Genomic DNA, 18,576 nt, shown 5'->3' on the forward strand with positions numbered 1-18,576 from the left:
GGCCTGGGCATTCGGGGTTCCAATCGGGTTTTGTTTAGTCCAATCGGGTTTCGGGTTTTCGGGTTTATCAAAATCAGCCCCATTCGGGTTATATGAAAATTCGGTTTGGGTTCTATCGGGTTCAGGTCGGGTTTAGTAAATCTTCAAAGAACTGGTACAACCCGATGTACTTTCGGGATCGGCTCCCAATCGGTTCTTCGGTTTAAATGTACCTGATTTATATCTACTTTGTAACCAAAAAGTAACTAAAATCGGTTCTTTGGTTTTAAAATACTTGATTTCTACCTATTTTGTAACCAAAACATAAATAAAATCGGTTCAAAAAAAAAAACATCAAATGTGATCATTCAAAATCAAGTGAAAGGTAAACATAGTTATTGATCGAAAGAAAACCAAATAAATGAAAACATGAAACGAAAATCAAGTTCTCATGAAAAACATTATTCAATGAAAACAAATCCCAAATCTAAAAACTTCAACCGCCACCTTCAACCATCAATCTTCATATAATAGATAATTATTTTAGATGTTCAATATATTTTGAATACATATTAGGAATTGAGATCATGTTTGGTACAAGTTCTTTTTGGAAATTTTGAATGTTTCGGGTTCTATCGGGTATCCATTTAGGTTTGGTTTGGTTCGAATAATACCCGAAATACCATAAAACAAGATCCATTCGGTTTTTATGTCAGGTTCAGATCGGTTCAGATTCATTTTTATCGGGTCGAGTTCGGTTCAGGTTTTCGGGTTTAGTTTATTTGTCCAGCCGTATCCGCAAACTCCCGCAACTGCTGGGCCTCAATATACTCGATTCTTACTTATACCACACGTTAACTTTTGACAAAACCACGAGACGTCGTGGCCCAAATTGGCGCATTCCGACCGAACACGCTTTGGTTTTCTGCTAAAACATTTATTTCCGGTCCGTCTAAACCGGGAACAGACACATTCCGACCAAACACGCTTCTTCTCTCCATTTTTGTGTCAGATGATTGTGATCAGAAACAGATATTTCCGCTAAAAAATAGTCCCAAATTAGATTCTTCTGGAGAGGATGAAGTTTAAGTTAGCCACGAGAGAGATTGAAAACATGTGGCTGTGTTATGTAAAGAGACCGAGTCACACGAACAACTCCTCCCACACGCCATTTCTCCTACCACTCGGACCTAACAAACCAAAACCCGCCACGTTTATCTGAAACCCGAGTTCCCGCGAGTTAGGGATCTTTACTTGAAGGAACCAGACATGATCGCAGAGTCACACATACACATACACACACAAACCTTTAGAAGTGTTTTGTCGTCCCCCTCGTATAGAATCCATTGTGGGGCGACACAAACATAATATCTTCTTTTTTGCTTATGCTCTTCTTGATCTTCTCTCATAAGATTTGTTTCTTTCAGGTGGATTTAGCTTTCCCATCTAATTAGTAAAGAAATAATACTCTTTTCGATCTAAAGTATTATTTGATCTTGACTTATTTCAGAAGGTAACCAATCATTATTGTTCTTTCTTGAGGTTACGTGTGGGGAAAGGTATTAATATGGTTTGGTTAATCGTAGGGAGAAGAAGACCAAGAAGAAGATAAATGGGAGGAATGAAAGATGAGGCGAAGAGGATAACAATTCCTCCATTGTTCCCAAGGGTTCATGTGAATGATACTGAACGAGGAGGCTTGTCTCAGCCATTTGATGGCAAAACAATGTCTCCATATAAACATTACATTCTTCCATCTCCGACCGACAAGATCTCTGATTCTCCTTCCACTCTCTCACTGTCTCTTCCTCCTCCAGCCAACAACGCTTGTCTCGTGAGTTATTTGCTCACTTTTTAATCTTCAAGTTCTTGATTATGTATGTGCCATTTGCATACTCTTGGTGAGATGAAGCATTGATCAAAACAGAATGAGCATTGTCCATATTGAATATAACTTCTTGTTGAAACTTTTTTTATTTTTTTCAGCAGACTGATCGACCTGAAATGAATCAGTTATCACCAACCTACAACACTTCTCCAGCATCAAATCTTGAAGGGAAGGTGGATAAAAAAGGCATGATTTATCCAAGTCCTAGAGGATCATCAGTTAAACCTAGTTCAATAAAACAAAATGAGTACAACCTTACCAACTTGGATTCTCTTAAGGTTCCTGTTTTTAGACTCCCGGAGACAGATCCAAAAGCAAACACAGATTTGTCACTACAGTTTCATAGTAGCTGTACCAGTAAATCAAGAGGAGAAGCTGCTGGTTTCAAACCTCTCCTGAACAATCTTGATATTCGAGAATTACTTTTGCCACTACAATGTTTGGAAGATGAAAGCAATAATGGGTCTCTTAGTGTGATGAAAACTCAACTGTATAGAAGAAGAACCCCCAAAACTGTGCCTCCACGTGAGCAAGAAGCCTCAGACTGCTCTGCAATAGACTCTTTGTCTGGTATGAGTGCAGCTTCTAATGATGTTGCCAGAGTGATAGGTGAGAAGAGATTTTGGAAGATGAGAGCTTATATGATCAGGTATGTATCCGTCTCACTTGCTATATCAATCTCTCTCTTTTGCTATGATTCCAGATTCATAAATTTTCTGCTGATATTTTCAGCCAGCAGAAGATCTTTGCCACTCAAGTCTTTGAGCTGCATAGACTGATAATGGTAAAGCTGCTAATAACTATATTTTTTCAATGCTTCTCCTATGCGTTTCAGCTTTCATGTGATCTCACCATGAACCTGAACAAAATGCAGGTTCAGAAAATGGTTGCAAAGTCGCCAAACTTGGTTCTCAAAAGTAAGATCAATGGTGGTTCAAAGTTTAAAAGACCGAACACCGAGAATCAAAAACCTGTAACCGAAGCCTATCCAGAGCATATGAAACCAAAGATTCCTTTACCTTTCATAAGCAAAGAGCTCATGACCCCAATTTGGCAACAACAGCTACTTCCTCCACAAGGAAACCAGTGGTTAGTTCCTGTAATGTCTCCTTCAGAAGGTCTGGTCTATAAACCATACGCAGGTCCATGTCCTCCTCCTCCTTCAGCTTTCATGGTTCCTATTTATGGACAAGATTTGCCCTCCAGGCTCCCTGCTTCTACTCAGTTTAGCCACAACTGCTTCCCACCGAGGACAACAGTACTTGACCAGACAAACCCGTTTGGTCAGCTTCAAAGATGGTCAAGCACATCTAGCCACATGACTCAAGCGATTCCGTTTTCGTTAAAGAAGTCTCAGGAGTCTAATGACAGTGAGGTACATGGAAGTACAGCTTCAAGTCCACCAGAGAAGCATAAATTTGATGTCCTTCCACTTTTTCCTACAGAGCCTACACATCACACTGATGAGTATGAGCAGAAACAGCAACCAATGTCTCGTGCAATTAAAGCCATTCCTCATAACTCAACATCTGCCTCTGAATCTGCTGCAAGAATTTTCCGTTCTATTCAGGAAGAAAGGAGGGACTCAGATCATATGATTAGTTAGTTTTCTTACTTTCTCCACATTCTTTTTATTTATAATTTCTTCTTCTTATACTTTAGATTTTATACTATTTACTCTTCATGAGAAGATGTAAATCAATACTGTCACTATACATAAAGCATACACACATCTTATACTGAAATTGTATTGACAAACAGCAAATAAATGATAGATTCTTTTGTTCTATTAATAACATTCCAATTTTGAAGGGTTATGGAAATGCCAGAACAATAAAACAAGAAGACTATAACTCTGGAATTGACTTAAATTTCAGTGAACTAGTAAAAAAGTCACATTAGTTGGGCCAGACAAAATGTCTTTAGTAGATAAAGATGTTATCATAAAGGGAAAAAGAATATCGGATTTTGAGGTAGTATAAATACGAGTTTAAGGGGTTGTATATTTTTCATTCTCACAATTAGTATACAAATCCTAAAACGAGTATTTGCCTCAATCATGTCTTCTCTCTTAGTTTTTTTGCTTTCTTCTGTGGGTAATTTGTGTTTGTTCACAACAAGGCTATGATGCTTAGAGACTAAACAATACCAGTCCTCTGTCCATATATATATATCAATGTAGAAGGAGACAACAATGATCAGTTGTGTCCATGCAAAAACAAAGCTACACTCAAAATAAAAAAAACATTTCAAAATAAAAACCAATAACCAAAATAGCACATCATTTAGAAACCAAGAACCATTGAGGAATGTTCTCTGAAACTCTCATCTTTGTTTGGTATCTACTTTTGGAAACAGAGAGCTTTTATTTTTGTCATTTGTAAATTTGATTTGACCACCAAAGGTGAACAAGTTCAGTACACACCATCATCCCATCAAAACAAAGATAGAATGATCAAACAAAAGGGACCTAAGCCAAGGCCATGAGATACATAAGCCGGATAGAAACAGGAGCTATAAGCCGGATAGAAACCGGAGCCATAAACTTTGAACACAACTTTCACCTAGAATCATCTCCACCACTATCACATTATCAACGCCACCATGAAGCTAGCACAAATGCCCACCTTCATCAACACCCAAAGAAGCTGGAAGCTAGCATAAAGCTGGAGAGATACCTTAAGACGAGAACCCATCTTCAACAAAACCACTCGTTACTTGGCTGAAACCACAAGACGAGAACTAATACCCCTGAACTTGCAGAGAAGTCCCTCCTTGCTCAAACCAGAACCTTTCCAAGAGAGACACACCACGTCACGAAGAAACGCTTGAAACAACAAAGATATACCCATCGAAGATAAAGATGGAGCGACAGGAATCTGAAGACACCACACATGTGACTAGAACAAGACTCCAAGACCGACGGAGAAGGGATTGAACTCTAACCAGAAGACACGAAGGAAACACCGAATCAACGAGACCGGCCTTAAACCAATACCTGTCGCTACTACAGATAATCCGAGAAGCAAGCACTCGTACAAAATTTACCAACACATAGACCCAACTAAACAGAAGCCTAACGAATCAAAGAGGAAGGTCTGCAAAGCTAGAACGTCGGGAACAGAGCGATTCAGGTGAAAGAAAAAAAGGATAAGCTAGAGCACAGAAACCTTACGACAAACTGAAAGGGAAGGAAGGAAACAGAGAGCTTATATGCAAGAGAAGTCGGAGAAAGAACATAATAAAGCATTAAAAAAACTTTAAAGACATATGGTATATTTGGTATGTGGTGGTCTTTCTTTGTAACTGATGGTCTCAGTTAGAGAGACTACCTTTTATTACAAAACAAAACCTTTTATTAAACAATTATGTAAACTAAGCATAATGCAGTAAATAGATTCTCACTGTTTTCCAGTGAAATGCTTGATGAGATTTTCTTTTCTTTTTAATTATTTAGTTTGGTGTGGTTTCTGTGTTATTTATTAGAATTTGTTTTCTAAGAAAATATGTTATCAAGTTAGAAAATTTAAAAGTTCATTCCAATTTTCAGAGCTGATAATTGAGCTCCCGATTGTCTTGTCCCCGCTTCAAGAATTCTGAATAAATATTCCAAAGATGATATCTGTAATCAACAGGTCCAAAGACCATCAACTCAAATAAGCCTTAAAATCTACGAGAGGTCTCCCCTAGGTTACAACTCACACAAAATTGGGACTATGAATCATTTCTAATTTCACATGAAAGAAAATGAAGAAAAAAAAGAAGCTAATCCTTTAACAAGAAGATGATTTGCCTAAAATGGAGCAAATATCTATAATCATTTCCTCTTTTCACCTCTGAGCATGAGGTCCATCTTTACTAAAGAGTTTGCATCAATCTTTTCCGTCAGATGATGCATAGTTTTTCATTCTTTGTTTCAGTTGCTGCAAGAGGTAAATCAACATGCATTGTTATTACAAAACATCCAAAGCAAAAATGCAGAGGAAGTTGAACGCATAAACTATTGTTTTAGGGGGATCTTTGTTGTAACTCACCTTCAATTCTTCATGGAGAACAACAAATACCTTCTTAAAACGTTTTTGCCTCTGCAGATTAACATATATATAGGAAAGTCATCATCAAGTATAATGAGCAATTCTAATGATAACTGGCATAATTGGATAAAATGCACATAAGCTGGGGAGATTCCTTCCAAATAATAGATCGTCACTTCTTCTTACTCTCTTATTTCTATAAAATTCAATCGAGGGGCCAAGTGGAGCTATTATTCCTTCACTTAAACACATTGCATACTGCGATAAATTTCAGATCTTCATGTCTTTCATTATTATCCGAATCGTACACGCAAGCAAGCAATTTTATAATTCATCATCCTCTTCAAATGATAAGCATGTCTCCAAATTTCACTTCAGATCTCAATCGTACATGCAAGCAAGCAATTTTATAATTCATCATCCTCTTCAAATGATAAGCATGTCTCCAAACTAGGACAACACGAGTAATCTGAGATTTATGAGAAAAGAGTTCATAAAGCTACATGTAGATATCTAATATCTTGTGAATGGAGCAGTAACTATCGTATTTATCCAAATATTCCTGCATATAGGCTTTATACCTGAAATAGAAAGCCACTGTCACTCTAATTGAAGCATAGATACTAAGCAATCAGTTTTCCAGGCATTAAAGTGTTGCACTTGTTATAGTGTGTAGGCATGTATGTGAAAGGCATGTTCACCTATTTGATTAGCCTCTGGTTATCATTTCTGCACTACTTGGTTCCCTTCAGTCCTTTTTTATAGGCTTTATGACCAACATGTTCCAGAGAGAACTTTGAACTTACTGCTACTTCTAAACTGTTACTAGACTGTTCAGTTTGTGAGATTCTTCTGGAAAAGAGAGAGTAATCAGAAAGCCAAAATTTTCACAGGCAACCAACAAGGAGGTATATTCACCTAAAGAACCCCTTCTGAATATCTTTCTCGTCTAGTTTGGAATGCGCTGTAATAGTTCTATATATGTTGGAGTCAAAAGTTTCCTTGTGAGTCACTGACCTAGAGAATTTTGTAAAATAATAGAGAGAAGGCTACTTGCAAATAAATCCCTAATCAATGAAAGTGTAATCACGAGTATGTGTGTTGTTACTCTTTAGCTAGCGGAATCTCTGATGATTGTTATCATTTCCAAACAAGTAAAGCACTTTTGCCTATATAGGTGCTTCGTCTAACATGACCGGAATCTATGATCTGATCTCAGTGTTGACAACCAAAGGCAGAAGCGCAGACTCTAGGCATTAGGTTGCATGGGTCAAGCAAGAGAGTGGTCTTTCCATTATAACAATTAACACATATATACACACAAAATTACTATATGTCAACGCTCACATACTTTTTTTTTTGAAAAAGGCTTACAAACGCTCACATACTTGTTTTTGTCAACCTTAAAACACCTCTAACACATGTTTAACAGGTAAGTGGGGTCAATACGACGACGATGATAACACGACTACACGAGCTTTCAACGCGAAGAGCATATCACTAAACTTTCTCTAGGAAGTGATTGGCATATGGCATACATCATTAGGTACAAGGCTAGTCTCGTCTCCATGTAGGTACAACCACAAAGCTAAGTAAGTTGAGAGAGTTGAATCCTAAAGAGTCTCTTGAATCCCTTGTAATATCTTTGAGTGTTCTTAATAAAATAAAGATCCCCCTTATGTTAGAGGGATCTTTATGTAATCTCTTCTCTTTTCTTGATTTCACTCTCTCTTTACCTAATTTTTCATTCCTGGAAACGTTCACATTATTGTTTTGTTATCATTTAGAATGTTAATAGACAAGAAAACTAAAAACCGTGTATGTGTTGTGTTTTTCAAGGTTTTCTTCAGAGGTCCCAAATAGCGTGAATCCATTAATAAAATATCTTATATTTAAAGAGATAACCATAATAATAAGAATAAATTGGACTGATAGTGATGTACTCACATGTAGAACAGTGAGAGGAATAGCAGTTGTTCCACTTGTAGTAATTTATCAGTACAATAAATATTCGAATTGATATCTGTTTTGTGAGTCAATCACGGATCAAGGTCAACAAAGAACGATTATACATACATATGCAAAAATCAACGTTATTATGTTATTATATTTTGTTTTTACTTTTCAATACAAAGAAAAAGAACATGTTAATTCCAATGTAAATACTAAATACTATAATTACTACCCAAAGAAAACTAAGTACCTTTGTAATTTTCTCATTGACAATTTAAGAGATCAACCAAAACTTTCAAAACAACTATATTAAAAAAAACATGAGTTGAGAAACACAGTCCCCACAAGACATGTGAAATTGGTTATGTAATAAGAGTGGACCATTACCAAAACAAGTCATAAGCTATGAGACGGTGAGGCCATCACAAGAGGAATTTCAATTTCAGAGATGATAGCTGAACACATTTAGTTAAACATTGTCAGTTCAACTTTAAACCAATTTAGTTCTTGATTATAAATCTTTTGCCCTATTTATTTTTAAGAAGTGGACCATTATTAAAAATTTGGTATCTTAGCACTATCTATTGGATCTCTCATATATCTATCAATCTTCCTATTTCCAAAAACAAATTTATTGAACCATGTCAGTAACATTTTCAGAAATTAGGCATATGATCACAATGATACGTATGCATTAAACCAATAGAGAAGATGTTACGTGTAAATCAACCAATATGATAAGAAAACATGATTTATGAAAAATGTAATATAGAAGGTTATCACTATATTTACTCGGATGTACGAACAATAATACTCATGCATACACTTTTTTGTTATCACTGAAAATCTCTAGGTTTATGTCATAATCTCAAAGCTTGGAATCAGTTTTTAAATTTTCTAATTTAGAAAATAATCAAAGATTGTTAAAACTTCAAACACAGAAAAAAAATTCTCGCATTATTACTAAACTACCAACATTTTAGTCACTCATGCATACAATTTAAACCATGATTAATTGTTTGTCAAAAACCCATCTTCGTAGCGATTCGAAATTACTCAAATTCAAATCCATCGTGTTCCATCAGTAAGGTGTTAGCTCCAAGTTGGAGCCGGTTCAATGTTGAGCAGAGCAAGTGCTACACGGTTGAACCGGTATGTGACATATCGCGTAACAAAGCCGTTACAAGTTAATGACGTGGCAGATAACCATTACGGAGATATTGCTTCAGAGAGAAGCAATCAGAGATCTCGTCTGTTGGAGAGATATCAGGAAGATTAGATATCTTAGGGAATAGGATATAAAAAGGGAACTTGACAGGGTGTCGAGGTTACGCTTTTGAGAATTGTTTTACATGCTCTGAGGTTTGTTCAGTAGCAGACGTTAGGTTAGCAAACGGTGAAGCTGTCATCGTTAGTGCACTGGGTAGATTGAGAATTGGTCCGGTACAAGTCAGGTTAGACGTTGTATCATTCGGATTAGACTAAGTCCTGTTGGATTGTCTAAAAGATTCTTAATAAAACAAGTTTGTGTTTGAAAATCCTTGAGTGTTCTTCACTTTAGTTATCCTAGATCTTTCATTTGGTATCAGAGCAGGTCACCTCTGTGGACTCATTGAGTCTACACACAGGTTGAGGTCCTGCGACAATCATGGAAACTATGAAGGAACTCGTTGCACTACAAAAACCTATCATGTTGGATGAGGGGAACTTTGGGCATTGGAAAGCAAGAATGAGACATATCATTCGAGGGATAGATGAAGACGCATGGACTGCTGTTGAACAAGGGTGGACTGTTCCCACCATGGTGATGGATGACAAGTCCATTGGACCCTTACCCAAGGAAAGGTGGACTGACTCTGATAAGGCTGCATCAAAGTTCAACTCTAAGGCTCTCACAACGATCTTTTCAGCTGTTGATCTTGATCAATTCAAAATCATTCAGGGATGTGAATCAGCCAAGGAAGCGTGGGACACACTCATCAATCACTTTGAGGGAAACACGAGTGTAAGACGCACTAGAATTGACCATCTTGCCTCTAAGTTCGAGAATCTACGTATGGAGGATGATGAGTCAATTGGGAGCTTCATCTCAAAGATCAGTTCCATAGCCAATGAAGCCTCTGTTCTCGGAAAGAAGTATAATGAAAAGAAACTTGTAAAAAAGGTGTTGAGATGTCTCCCTCCTCGATTTGAGGCATACAAAGCTGTCTTGAAGATTGCAATCAACACCGATGAGATGAAATTTGATCAACTGGCAGGGATTCTCAAAGTTCATGACCTTGAACGAACAGAAGGACTTCCCAAAGAGCAAAAAGGAATTGCTTTTACTGCAGACAATAAGGAGATTGATCGTGTCAAACGAATTGAGGACAACATGAGTCTTATGGCTAAGAACTTCAACAAAATGCTTAAACGGGTTGAGAAGGGACAGAACAGGTCTAGCAACCGATTTCAGAGCAGAGACAGTGATCGCTCGAACGCACGAAATGACTCAGGAAGAGGAAACCGTAAAAAGGAACTACAATGTCATGAATGCGAAGGCTACGGTCACTATCGTAATGAATGTCCCTTGACCAAAAGAAAGGAACTGAAATGCATTGAATGCAAGGGGTATGGACACACAAGGAGCGAGTGTCCTAACAACCTCAAAAAGGACAAATCACTCATCTGTTTCAGCGACACAGAGTCTGAGGAGGGCAGTGACAATGAAGAACTACTTATGAACTTTGTAGCTCTGGTTGGCCAAGATGACGCATGTGAGACAATCTCTATGACAGATTCAGAATCTGAGATAGAACCAGAAGGAGATAACCCCGATCTCAAATCTGAGTACCGACTTCTGTTTGATAAATTCACTGAGCTGAGTCTTGAGAATCTTCAACTGATCAAGGATCGAGCAATGCTAAAGGCTCAGGTAAACATTCTTGAACTGGAACAACCGGCAAAAGGTGATGAAATTACTCCTGTGGATGCTGAAAACAGAGAAAAAGAGAGACGAGACTCTCTTGAGAAAACCATCTCAGATCAGGCACATCGTTTAAAAGGCCTGGAGACCAGATATGATCAAGCCAAGCTGTTGCTGAATGAGGAGTTAGAAAAGAGTCGACTGCTGCAGTACGAGCTCAGTGAGAACTACAAGAAAGTGAGGATGCTTAACACTGGATCTGACAAACTTAATCACATTTTGAGTGTCGGACAATCACCAGCCACCTGCCGTGGACTTGGATATCAAGGTTATTGTTCTCAGTCAAAGGATCTGACTCAAGGAGTGACGTTTGTGAAAGGTTCTCAACAGACGAGTTCAAGCACACCTCAGACAGTTGGTTTCGTCAATCCAACAACCACAAAGAGCTTCAATGTATCTTCCACTAAACGAAAGAATGGATGTATGTTTTGCTGCAAAACAGGTCATAAGGCCGCTAACTGTCATTTCATGAGAAATCAACTTCAACGCGCTTGGAGGACCAGCAGATGCTTCATGGAACCTAGCAAAGTGGGACATGTGTGGATCGCTAAGACTGATCTGTATCCAAAATATGGAAACAGAGTCTCACCACTAAGGATCAACGCTGATGAGACGACTGGATCAGGACCTGAACCCACTCCTATCAGTGATCAGAGAGAAGGAAAAGCCATAATGTGCAATCTTGCATTCATTCGAGACTGGGAACCATCTGATGAAGTGGCTGTGTTACAACACAATGATGAAATGTCACTTCCTCAGAACTGTGATCATCTACATGAAGACATGAGTAATAAGATGATAGTGGGAAACGTGGCATACACATCAACTGACAGCGCTAAGCAGACTGATCTCCCATGGTATTTTGATAGTGGCTGCTCTAGGCACATGACAGGAACCCTGGAATGTCTGGAGAATGTAGAAGAAATTCAAGGTGGAAAAGTAACCTTCGGTGATGGAGGTCAAGGGAAGATACTCGGTGTTGGTTTGACAGATAGAGCTGATCTCCCACGTCTCATAAATGTGTTTTATGTCGAAGGTCTGAAAGCCAATCTCATCAGTGTGAGCCAACTCTGTGACGAAGGACTCCAAGTCATCTTTGACAGAAAAGAGTGCCGAGCAGTAAACGACAGAGGGGATCTTGTATTGTGTGGATATCGTTCGGGTAACAACTGCTACATGTGGAAACCATCAAGTCAATGTCTGACTGCTAAAGAATCACAGACAGAACTCTGGCACAAGAAACTTGGTCACATGAACACCAATGGTCTTTCAAGACTCGTGAAGGCTGAGGTAGTCAGAGGAGTCCCAGCTCTCACAGAACAGACAGATAGCATATGTGGTGCATGCTGCAAAGGTAAGCAGATCAAAGTTCAGCACAAACAGGTATCTCAAATTAACTCAAAACGTGTCCTTGAATTAATTCATATAGACCTTATGGGTCCAATCTCACCTGAAAGTGTTGCTGGAAAGCAATACATCTTTGTGTTAGTTGATGATTTTTCCAGGTTCACTTGGGTAAGATTTCTACGACATAAATCAGATGCCCTTGAAAGCTTTCGGATTCTAGCTCTGCAACTCAAACAAGAGAGAGGAGGAGGAATCGTTCAAATTCGCAGTGACCACGGAGGTGAGTTTGAGAACAACCTGTTTGACAAGTTCTGCGAGGATCAAGGCATACAACATCAGTATGCTGCACCACGAACACCTCAGCAAAATGGAATCGTTGAGCGGAAAAACAGAACACTTCAAGAAATGGCCAGAGCAATGCTGGCTGGTAATCAGGTTCCATCTGGATTCTGGGCAGAAGCTGTGAATACAGCGTGCTACATCATCAACCGAGTGTATGTCAAGCCTAAGACCAAGACTACACCATATGAGATCTTCAAAGGAAAGACACCGAACCTCAGCTACTGCCATGTTTTTGGATGTCTCTGTTACATTCTGAACGATAAGGATCATTTGGGGAAGTTCGATGCTAAAAGTGATGTTGGGATGTTTCTTGGTTACTCTACAAATAGCTCAGCTTACCGTGTCTATAATTCTAGAACTAAGCTAATTGATGACAAAGTGAATGTAGTCTTTGATGACAGAGTTGGCTTCTATCAAGAAGGTGTAACTCGAAGAAACGTGTGTGTCACACAAGAAATAACTGGAGATACTGAACTAACTCCTCCTCAGGAAGAGATCTCTGAGATTGATGACCAGATCATACCTTCCGAAGTCAATGTGCACAAGAATCACTCACCTGACGACGTCATTGGAGGAGTGTATGATGAACGCCTAACTCGGAAGAAGCAAATAAACTTTAAAGATATGGTCAAGCTAGCATGCTTTCTCACAGAGCTAGCAAAAGTGGAATGCTTCATCTCTCTATCGGAACCAAAGAACCTACAAGAGGCACTGGAGGATGAATTCTGGACTGCATCAATGCATGAGGAGATGGAACAGTTCACAAGACTACATGTGTGGGACTTAGTTCCAAAACCCGACGGTGCGAACATTATCGGAACCAAGTGGTTACACAAGAACAAAACTGACGAGAACGGCAATGTGGTCAGAAACAAGTCTCGACTAGTGGCACAAGGCTATTCACAGATAGAAGGTGTTGACTTTGATGAGACGTTCGCTCCGGTAGCTCGCTTAGAGTCAATACGTCTACTATTTGGAATTGCGTGTAAACTGAAGATCAAACTATATCAGATGGACGTCAAGAGCGCCTTCCTAAATGGACTTCTCCAAGAAGAAGTCTACGTGAGCCAGCCAAAGGGATTTGAAGATCCACATTTCCCTGATCATGTATACAAACTGAGGAAAGCTCTCTACGGTCTGAAACAGGCCCCTAGAGCCTGGTATGAGAGATTGACTCAGTTCCTCATCGCCTCCGGTTTCAAGAGAGGAGGCGTGGACAAGACATTGTTCATTCAAGAGATAGACTCACACATTCTGGTGATACAAGTGTATGTCGACGACATCATCTTTGGAAGCACTTCAAAGACCCTAGTTGATGAATTTGTATACACAATGACAAGGGAATTTGAAATGAGCATGGTGGGTGAGCTCAGCTACTTCCTTGGGCTTCAAGTCAAACAAATGGATGATGGAATTTTTGTTACTCAAAGCACCTATGCGAAGAACTTGGTGAAGAGATTTGGTCTGCAAACCAGCAAGACTGCCAGAACCCCCATGAGTACAACAACCAAACTATCTAAAGATGAAGAAGGGACTAGAGTGGACGAAAAACTATATCGAGCCATGATTGGCAGCCTTTTGTACCTCACTGCAAGCCGACCAGACATTTGTCTCAGTGTGGGCATCTGTGCTCGATACCAGGCCTCACCCAAAGAATCCCATATGAATGCTGTCAAACGAATCATCAAATATGTGAAAGGTACACTAGAGTTTGGTCTACATTATACATTTGAGACTAATGTGAATCTAGCAGGATATTGCGACGCTGATTGGGCAGGATGTGTCGATGACAGAAGAAGCACGTCTGGAGGGTGCTTCTTCCTTGGGAACAACTTAGTGTCTTGGCACAGCAAAAAACAGAACTGTGTGTCACTATCCACAGCAGAAGCTGAGTACATCGCATTGGGGAGTTGTTGCACTCAACTACTCTGGATGAGACAAATGCTGGTGGACTACGGGTATCTCTCTGACTCTATGCTTGTTCATTGTGATAACATGAGTGCTATTAACCTAACCAAAAACCCAGTGCAGCACTCTCGTACTAAGCATGTCGACCTCCGACACCACTTTGTAAGAGAACTGGTTGAGCAAAAATTGATAGTTATTGAACATGTACCATCTGAGAATCAGCTTGCAGATATTTTCACTAAACCACTGGATTTCAACACTTTCCTGGGGCTCCGAAAAGCCCTGGGAATCGTAGACCTCTGAACAGAGCATCATGGGGTCAGCTGGGAAGGTCTGCATGTACAAAAATAAACACATATCGAGTCCACATCAAGCAAGACCCTGAGCGTACAAATTCAACTAGCTGAAAGACTCACACCAGACCTGAGGAACACGGTGCTGACACATATCCCATGGAGAAAGACACTCTTCTCGGATCAGGATGTCACCGCATTTTCGGTCTGAGCTAAGATCACTGTCTGGAGTGGATCAAGAAACACCTGAAAACAACTAAAAGAAAAAAAAAAAAAATGGTGAAGTGCCCACAAAAGAGAAAATATTAAAGGAAGGGGTAAGCAAGGCCCAGCGTGATAGACACTCGTCCTGGAACAGGGTATAACCATACTCGTGCTTCTGGAGCCGATCACTGTCTTGATTGGGCAGATGTCAGAACAATGGTTCAGTGTGACGAGCACTCGGTCTGGATCAGGGTGTTACCACACTTTCAACTGGCACCGATCACTGTTCTGATTGAACATAAACATGGTCTGACCTCTGGGGAAATAAGAAGTTGACTAATCCTCCCGATGAGCTTGAAGTGAGAGGCAGGTAATGTGTCAGCAATGTAACCTCAGGAACAGTGTGTGTGGCTCAAACGGTTGGAACTGATGTGTGACAGCTACTCAGCTGAGAAACAGCTACTCATTGGTGTATGCTCAGCAGGATACTTAGAAGACTTTGCTGGTGACTTGATGTGTGGTTAGATTTGTGCATGAGTTTGAACTTCCGTGACTGGCCCATCGTGACAGACTCTATGTAAGTAGCCCTGTACGTAAAACCTTGTAATCCGAATCTCAGGTCACTCAGGTTCATGATCTATTGATGGTTGCTCACCTGGTCTCTCACAAATGTGTCATGTAAAGAGAGTGTGTGACACACATAATGGGTAGTGTAACCTATTGAAAAACATGAATCATTAAGCCTAGCTTGCTTTTCACAATTAATGTTGCTTAATGGGCCATTTTATCTTGGGCCAAGTAATGTGTGTTTGCAGGGTGGAAGGGGTTCTTTTTAGGTAAAACGCGATCCCCTCTAGTGTAACACACCAAGTCGGCGATCTCACAGCTCCACAACATGCAACCGTTAAGGCGAAGCTCGCGACTCACTCGCCATACCAACTCAGCTCAACCACCGACACAGGTACCTGAAACTGCAGTCTCCAGCTCTCGGAAGAACCCACGCAAATCATCCCAACGCCGAATCAGATGTACTCCACCTCCGGAGGACTCCGAACCCGAAGTGGAGTCTCTGTCCGAAAAGAACTCATCGGAAGAGGAAGAAGACATGCAGGAAGAGATTCTTCCCAAAGAAACCCGGTATGAAAACAGTCGAACTGCGTTCCAAGGTTTGTATCAAGAGAAACCAGATCTCCTGCGACCATCAAAGAAACCTTTGTCAGCCCGATTCATGACTCAAGAGGCTAGAGAAAAGTATGTCAGTCTCAAACCGAGGAAGTTCATTCACCAGCAGTGTCTCTCTCTCTCAGATAAGAATCTTCAAGATGTTAAAAAGATAGTTGCAGACGCCGGTCTACTCTATACGGTCTGTGACTCTGATTCATTCCAGCCGTCTGTAGTTCGGGAATTTGTTGCCAATCTAGGGGATGCAGAACCTAGAGGAGATGGAGTTGCGGTCTACGTACGAGGATCGTTGGTAGAATTCTCTCCGAGTTTGATCAACACAATGTACTGCATTCCGCACTGTGAGGAAGACCCTAGCTGGATGAAGGAGAAACTTGACAAAGTCTGCACTCTTCTCTCTGGGAACAGAATCAAACGTTGGGAAGACATGAGCTCGAAGTACTTGACAGTTACAAATCAAGTGTTGTACAAACTAGTGTGCTCAAACTGGATTCCAACAATGAGCTACACAGCCATGAATGCTGAACGTCTCCGATTCGTCTACATGCTTCATCTTCGGAAAGGATTCAACTTTGGAAAGTTCATCTACAACCAGATCCTGAGGATGGCTGAGAACACCGAGACTGAAAAGAAAAGAAGGATCATCTTGCCCACCTTAATCCAGCAAGTTATCCTAATTCAGCGCACTATACCTCCAGACAATAGTGATGAAGCAGAGTCAGACTTTCCTAAGCTGGTTGTCAAGGACAAGAAAGCTGGTCTTGGCTCTGGAGCGGATTCGAAGGAACCTAATCTTGAAGAAGACATTGACCATGCAATCTCCTTTCTCAAAGGAATTCGCGGCAGGCTCAGGAGTAAGATGTCTTTGCGGGGTAAATGTGCTTTTGATCACTATCTAATGGTTTTTGTCTTAATGTGCATCTCTGCAGGGGGAGAATATCCACTCCAAGGGGAGAATGAAGACACAGAGAGTGGCTGAGCAGCATGGATGAACCAGCACAACTAAACACAGACTTAGAACCTGTGTCATGTAATTTGTTTCATTTCATGTTTTCGGATTATGTATCGGATTATCCTTAGGAGTGTAACTCATGACATGTGCTTTGATTCGGTTACTAATGGTATCCATTAGTTAGTATTCTATGAGCTCTTGTTCTTGTGAATTCTTGTTTGGGCTATAACATGTGCAGGATGCTGAGAGTGTCACATTCAGACAAAAAGGGGGAGAATGTTAGCTCCAAGTTGGAGCCGGTTCAATGTTGAGCAGAGCAAGTGCTACACGGTTGAACCGGTATGTGACATATCGCGTAACAAAGCCGTTACAAGTTAATGACGTGGCAGATAACCATTACGGAGATATTGCTTCAGAGAGAAGCAATCAGAGATCTCGTCTGTTGGAGAGATATCAGGAAGATTAGATATCTTAGGGAATAGGATATAAAAAGGGAACTTGACAGGGTGTCGAGGTTACGCTTTTGAGAATTGTTTTACATGCTCTGAGGTTTGTTCAGTAGCAGACGTTAGGTTAGCAAACGGTGAAGCTGTCATCGTTAGTGCACTGGGTAGATTGAGAATTGGTCCGGTACAAGTCAGGTTAGACGTTGTATCATTCGGATTAGACTAAGTCCTGTTGGATTGTCTAAAAGATTCTTAATAAAACAAGTTTGTGTTTGAAAATCCTTGAGTGTTCTTTACTTTAGTTATCCTAGATCTTTCATAAGGAACACATCTTATTTTGTGGATCATCATTTTTATCTATGATCTATAAGAGTATTGTATGTTTCTCTCTGATAATACCATCTCAAACCATCCCCATCTCTATCAAACTTTGTAGGATCATCAAAACAAACTTCACCCCATTATATTTAAAATGTGACGCATGTTATATCAATCCGTTGAAAATTAAAACCATAGCATAATAGCCATTATCTACGACACATTCGTCAAAGACCATAACACTCACCACTCCTTATGAATGTAGTTGACGTGTTAAACGACTTTGATGATTAGAAAAAATGTTGTAGTAGGTAACAAAATTAACGATGATAAGTCTTAAAGACCAATAAATACAAAATAGCATGAGTACTTAAGTAAAAAAAATTTGGGAGAAACTATATTTTCCACTTCTTATAAAAATAATAGAATTTTGTTTCTTTCTTAAAGACTTATACTTTTTGTCTTCTTTATATCGAAATATTGAACTAAAACATTTCATCGCTATATATGTAAAAAAAAGGTGTTTTCACTTCTTTGCCGGGAATCCAAGCATTGTAAATAATCTCTCTCACCGTGAGTTGAACCCAAGTAGCGGAAGTTACAGCCGCAACCCCTTTACCACTAGGCCAACTCAATGTTGGTTCATCGCTATATATATTGTGAAATAATACGCCATTTTGAACCCAAGAGAACTGGCGACTACTAGTACAAGGATTAGGGAGTCGGTTAATATTTAATATCATGGCTCTAGAGAACCTAGGTACC

General features: G+C 39.8%; 1 protein-coding gene across 2 annotated transcripts; it reads left to right on the forward strand.

Annotated features, from left to right (window-relative positions):
* Positions 1 to 527: 527 nt before the first annotated feature.
* On the forward strand, positions 528 to 18,195 carry LOC103835244 (ELF3-like protein 2). 2 transcript variants are annotated; one of them, XM_009111399.3, is made up of 6 exons: positions 528 to 1,492; positions 1,566 to 1,813; positions 1,969 to 2,516; positions 2,600 to 2,651; positions 2,742 to 8,943; positions 17,817 to 18,195. In XM_009111399.3, exons 2-5 carry the CDS (start codon positions 1,592 to 1,594, stop codon positions 3,471 to 3,473), a joined length of 1,554 nt encoding a protein of 517 aa, XP_009109647.1. In that variant the 5' UTR covers positions 528 to 1,492; positions 1,566 to 1,591; the 3' UTR covers positions 3,474 to 8,943; positions 17,817 to 18,195. The 2 variants fall into 2 exon arrangements, with proteins under 2 accessions (XP_009109647.1, XP_033130653.1); XM_033274762.1 differs by having other exon boundaries at positions 531 to 1,813; positions 1,966 to 2,516.
* The last annotated feature ends 381 nt before the right edge of the window (positions 18,196 to 18,576 follow it).

This window comes from Brassica rapa, chromosome A01 (assembly GCF_000309985.2).
Source record: "Brassica rapa cultivar Chiifu-401-42 chromosome A01, CAAS_Brap_v3.01, whole genome shotgun sequence".
NCBI lineage: Eukaryota > Viridiplantae > Streptophyta > Magnoliopsida > Brassicales > Brassicaceae > Brassica > Brassica rapa.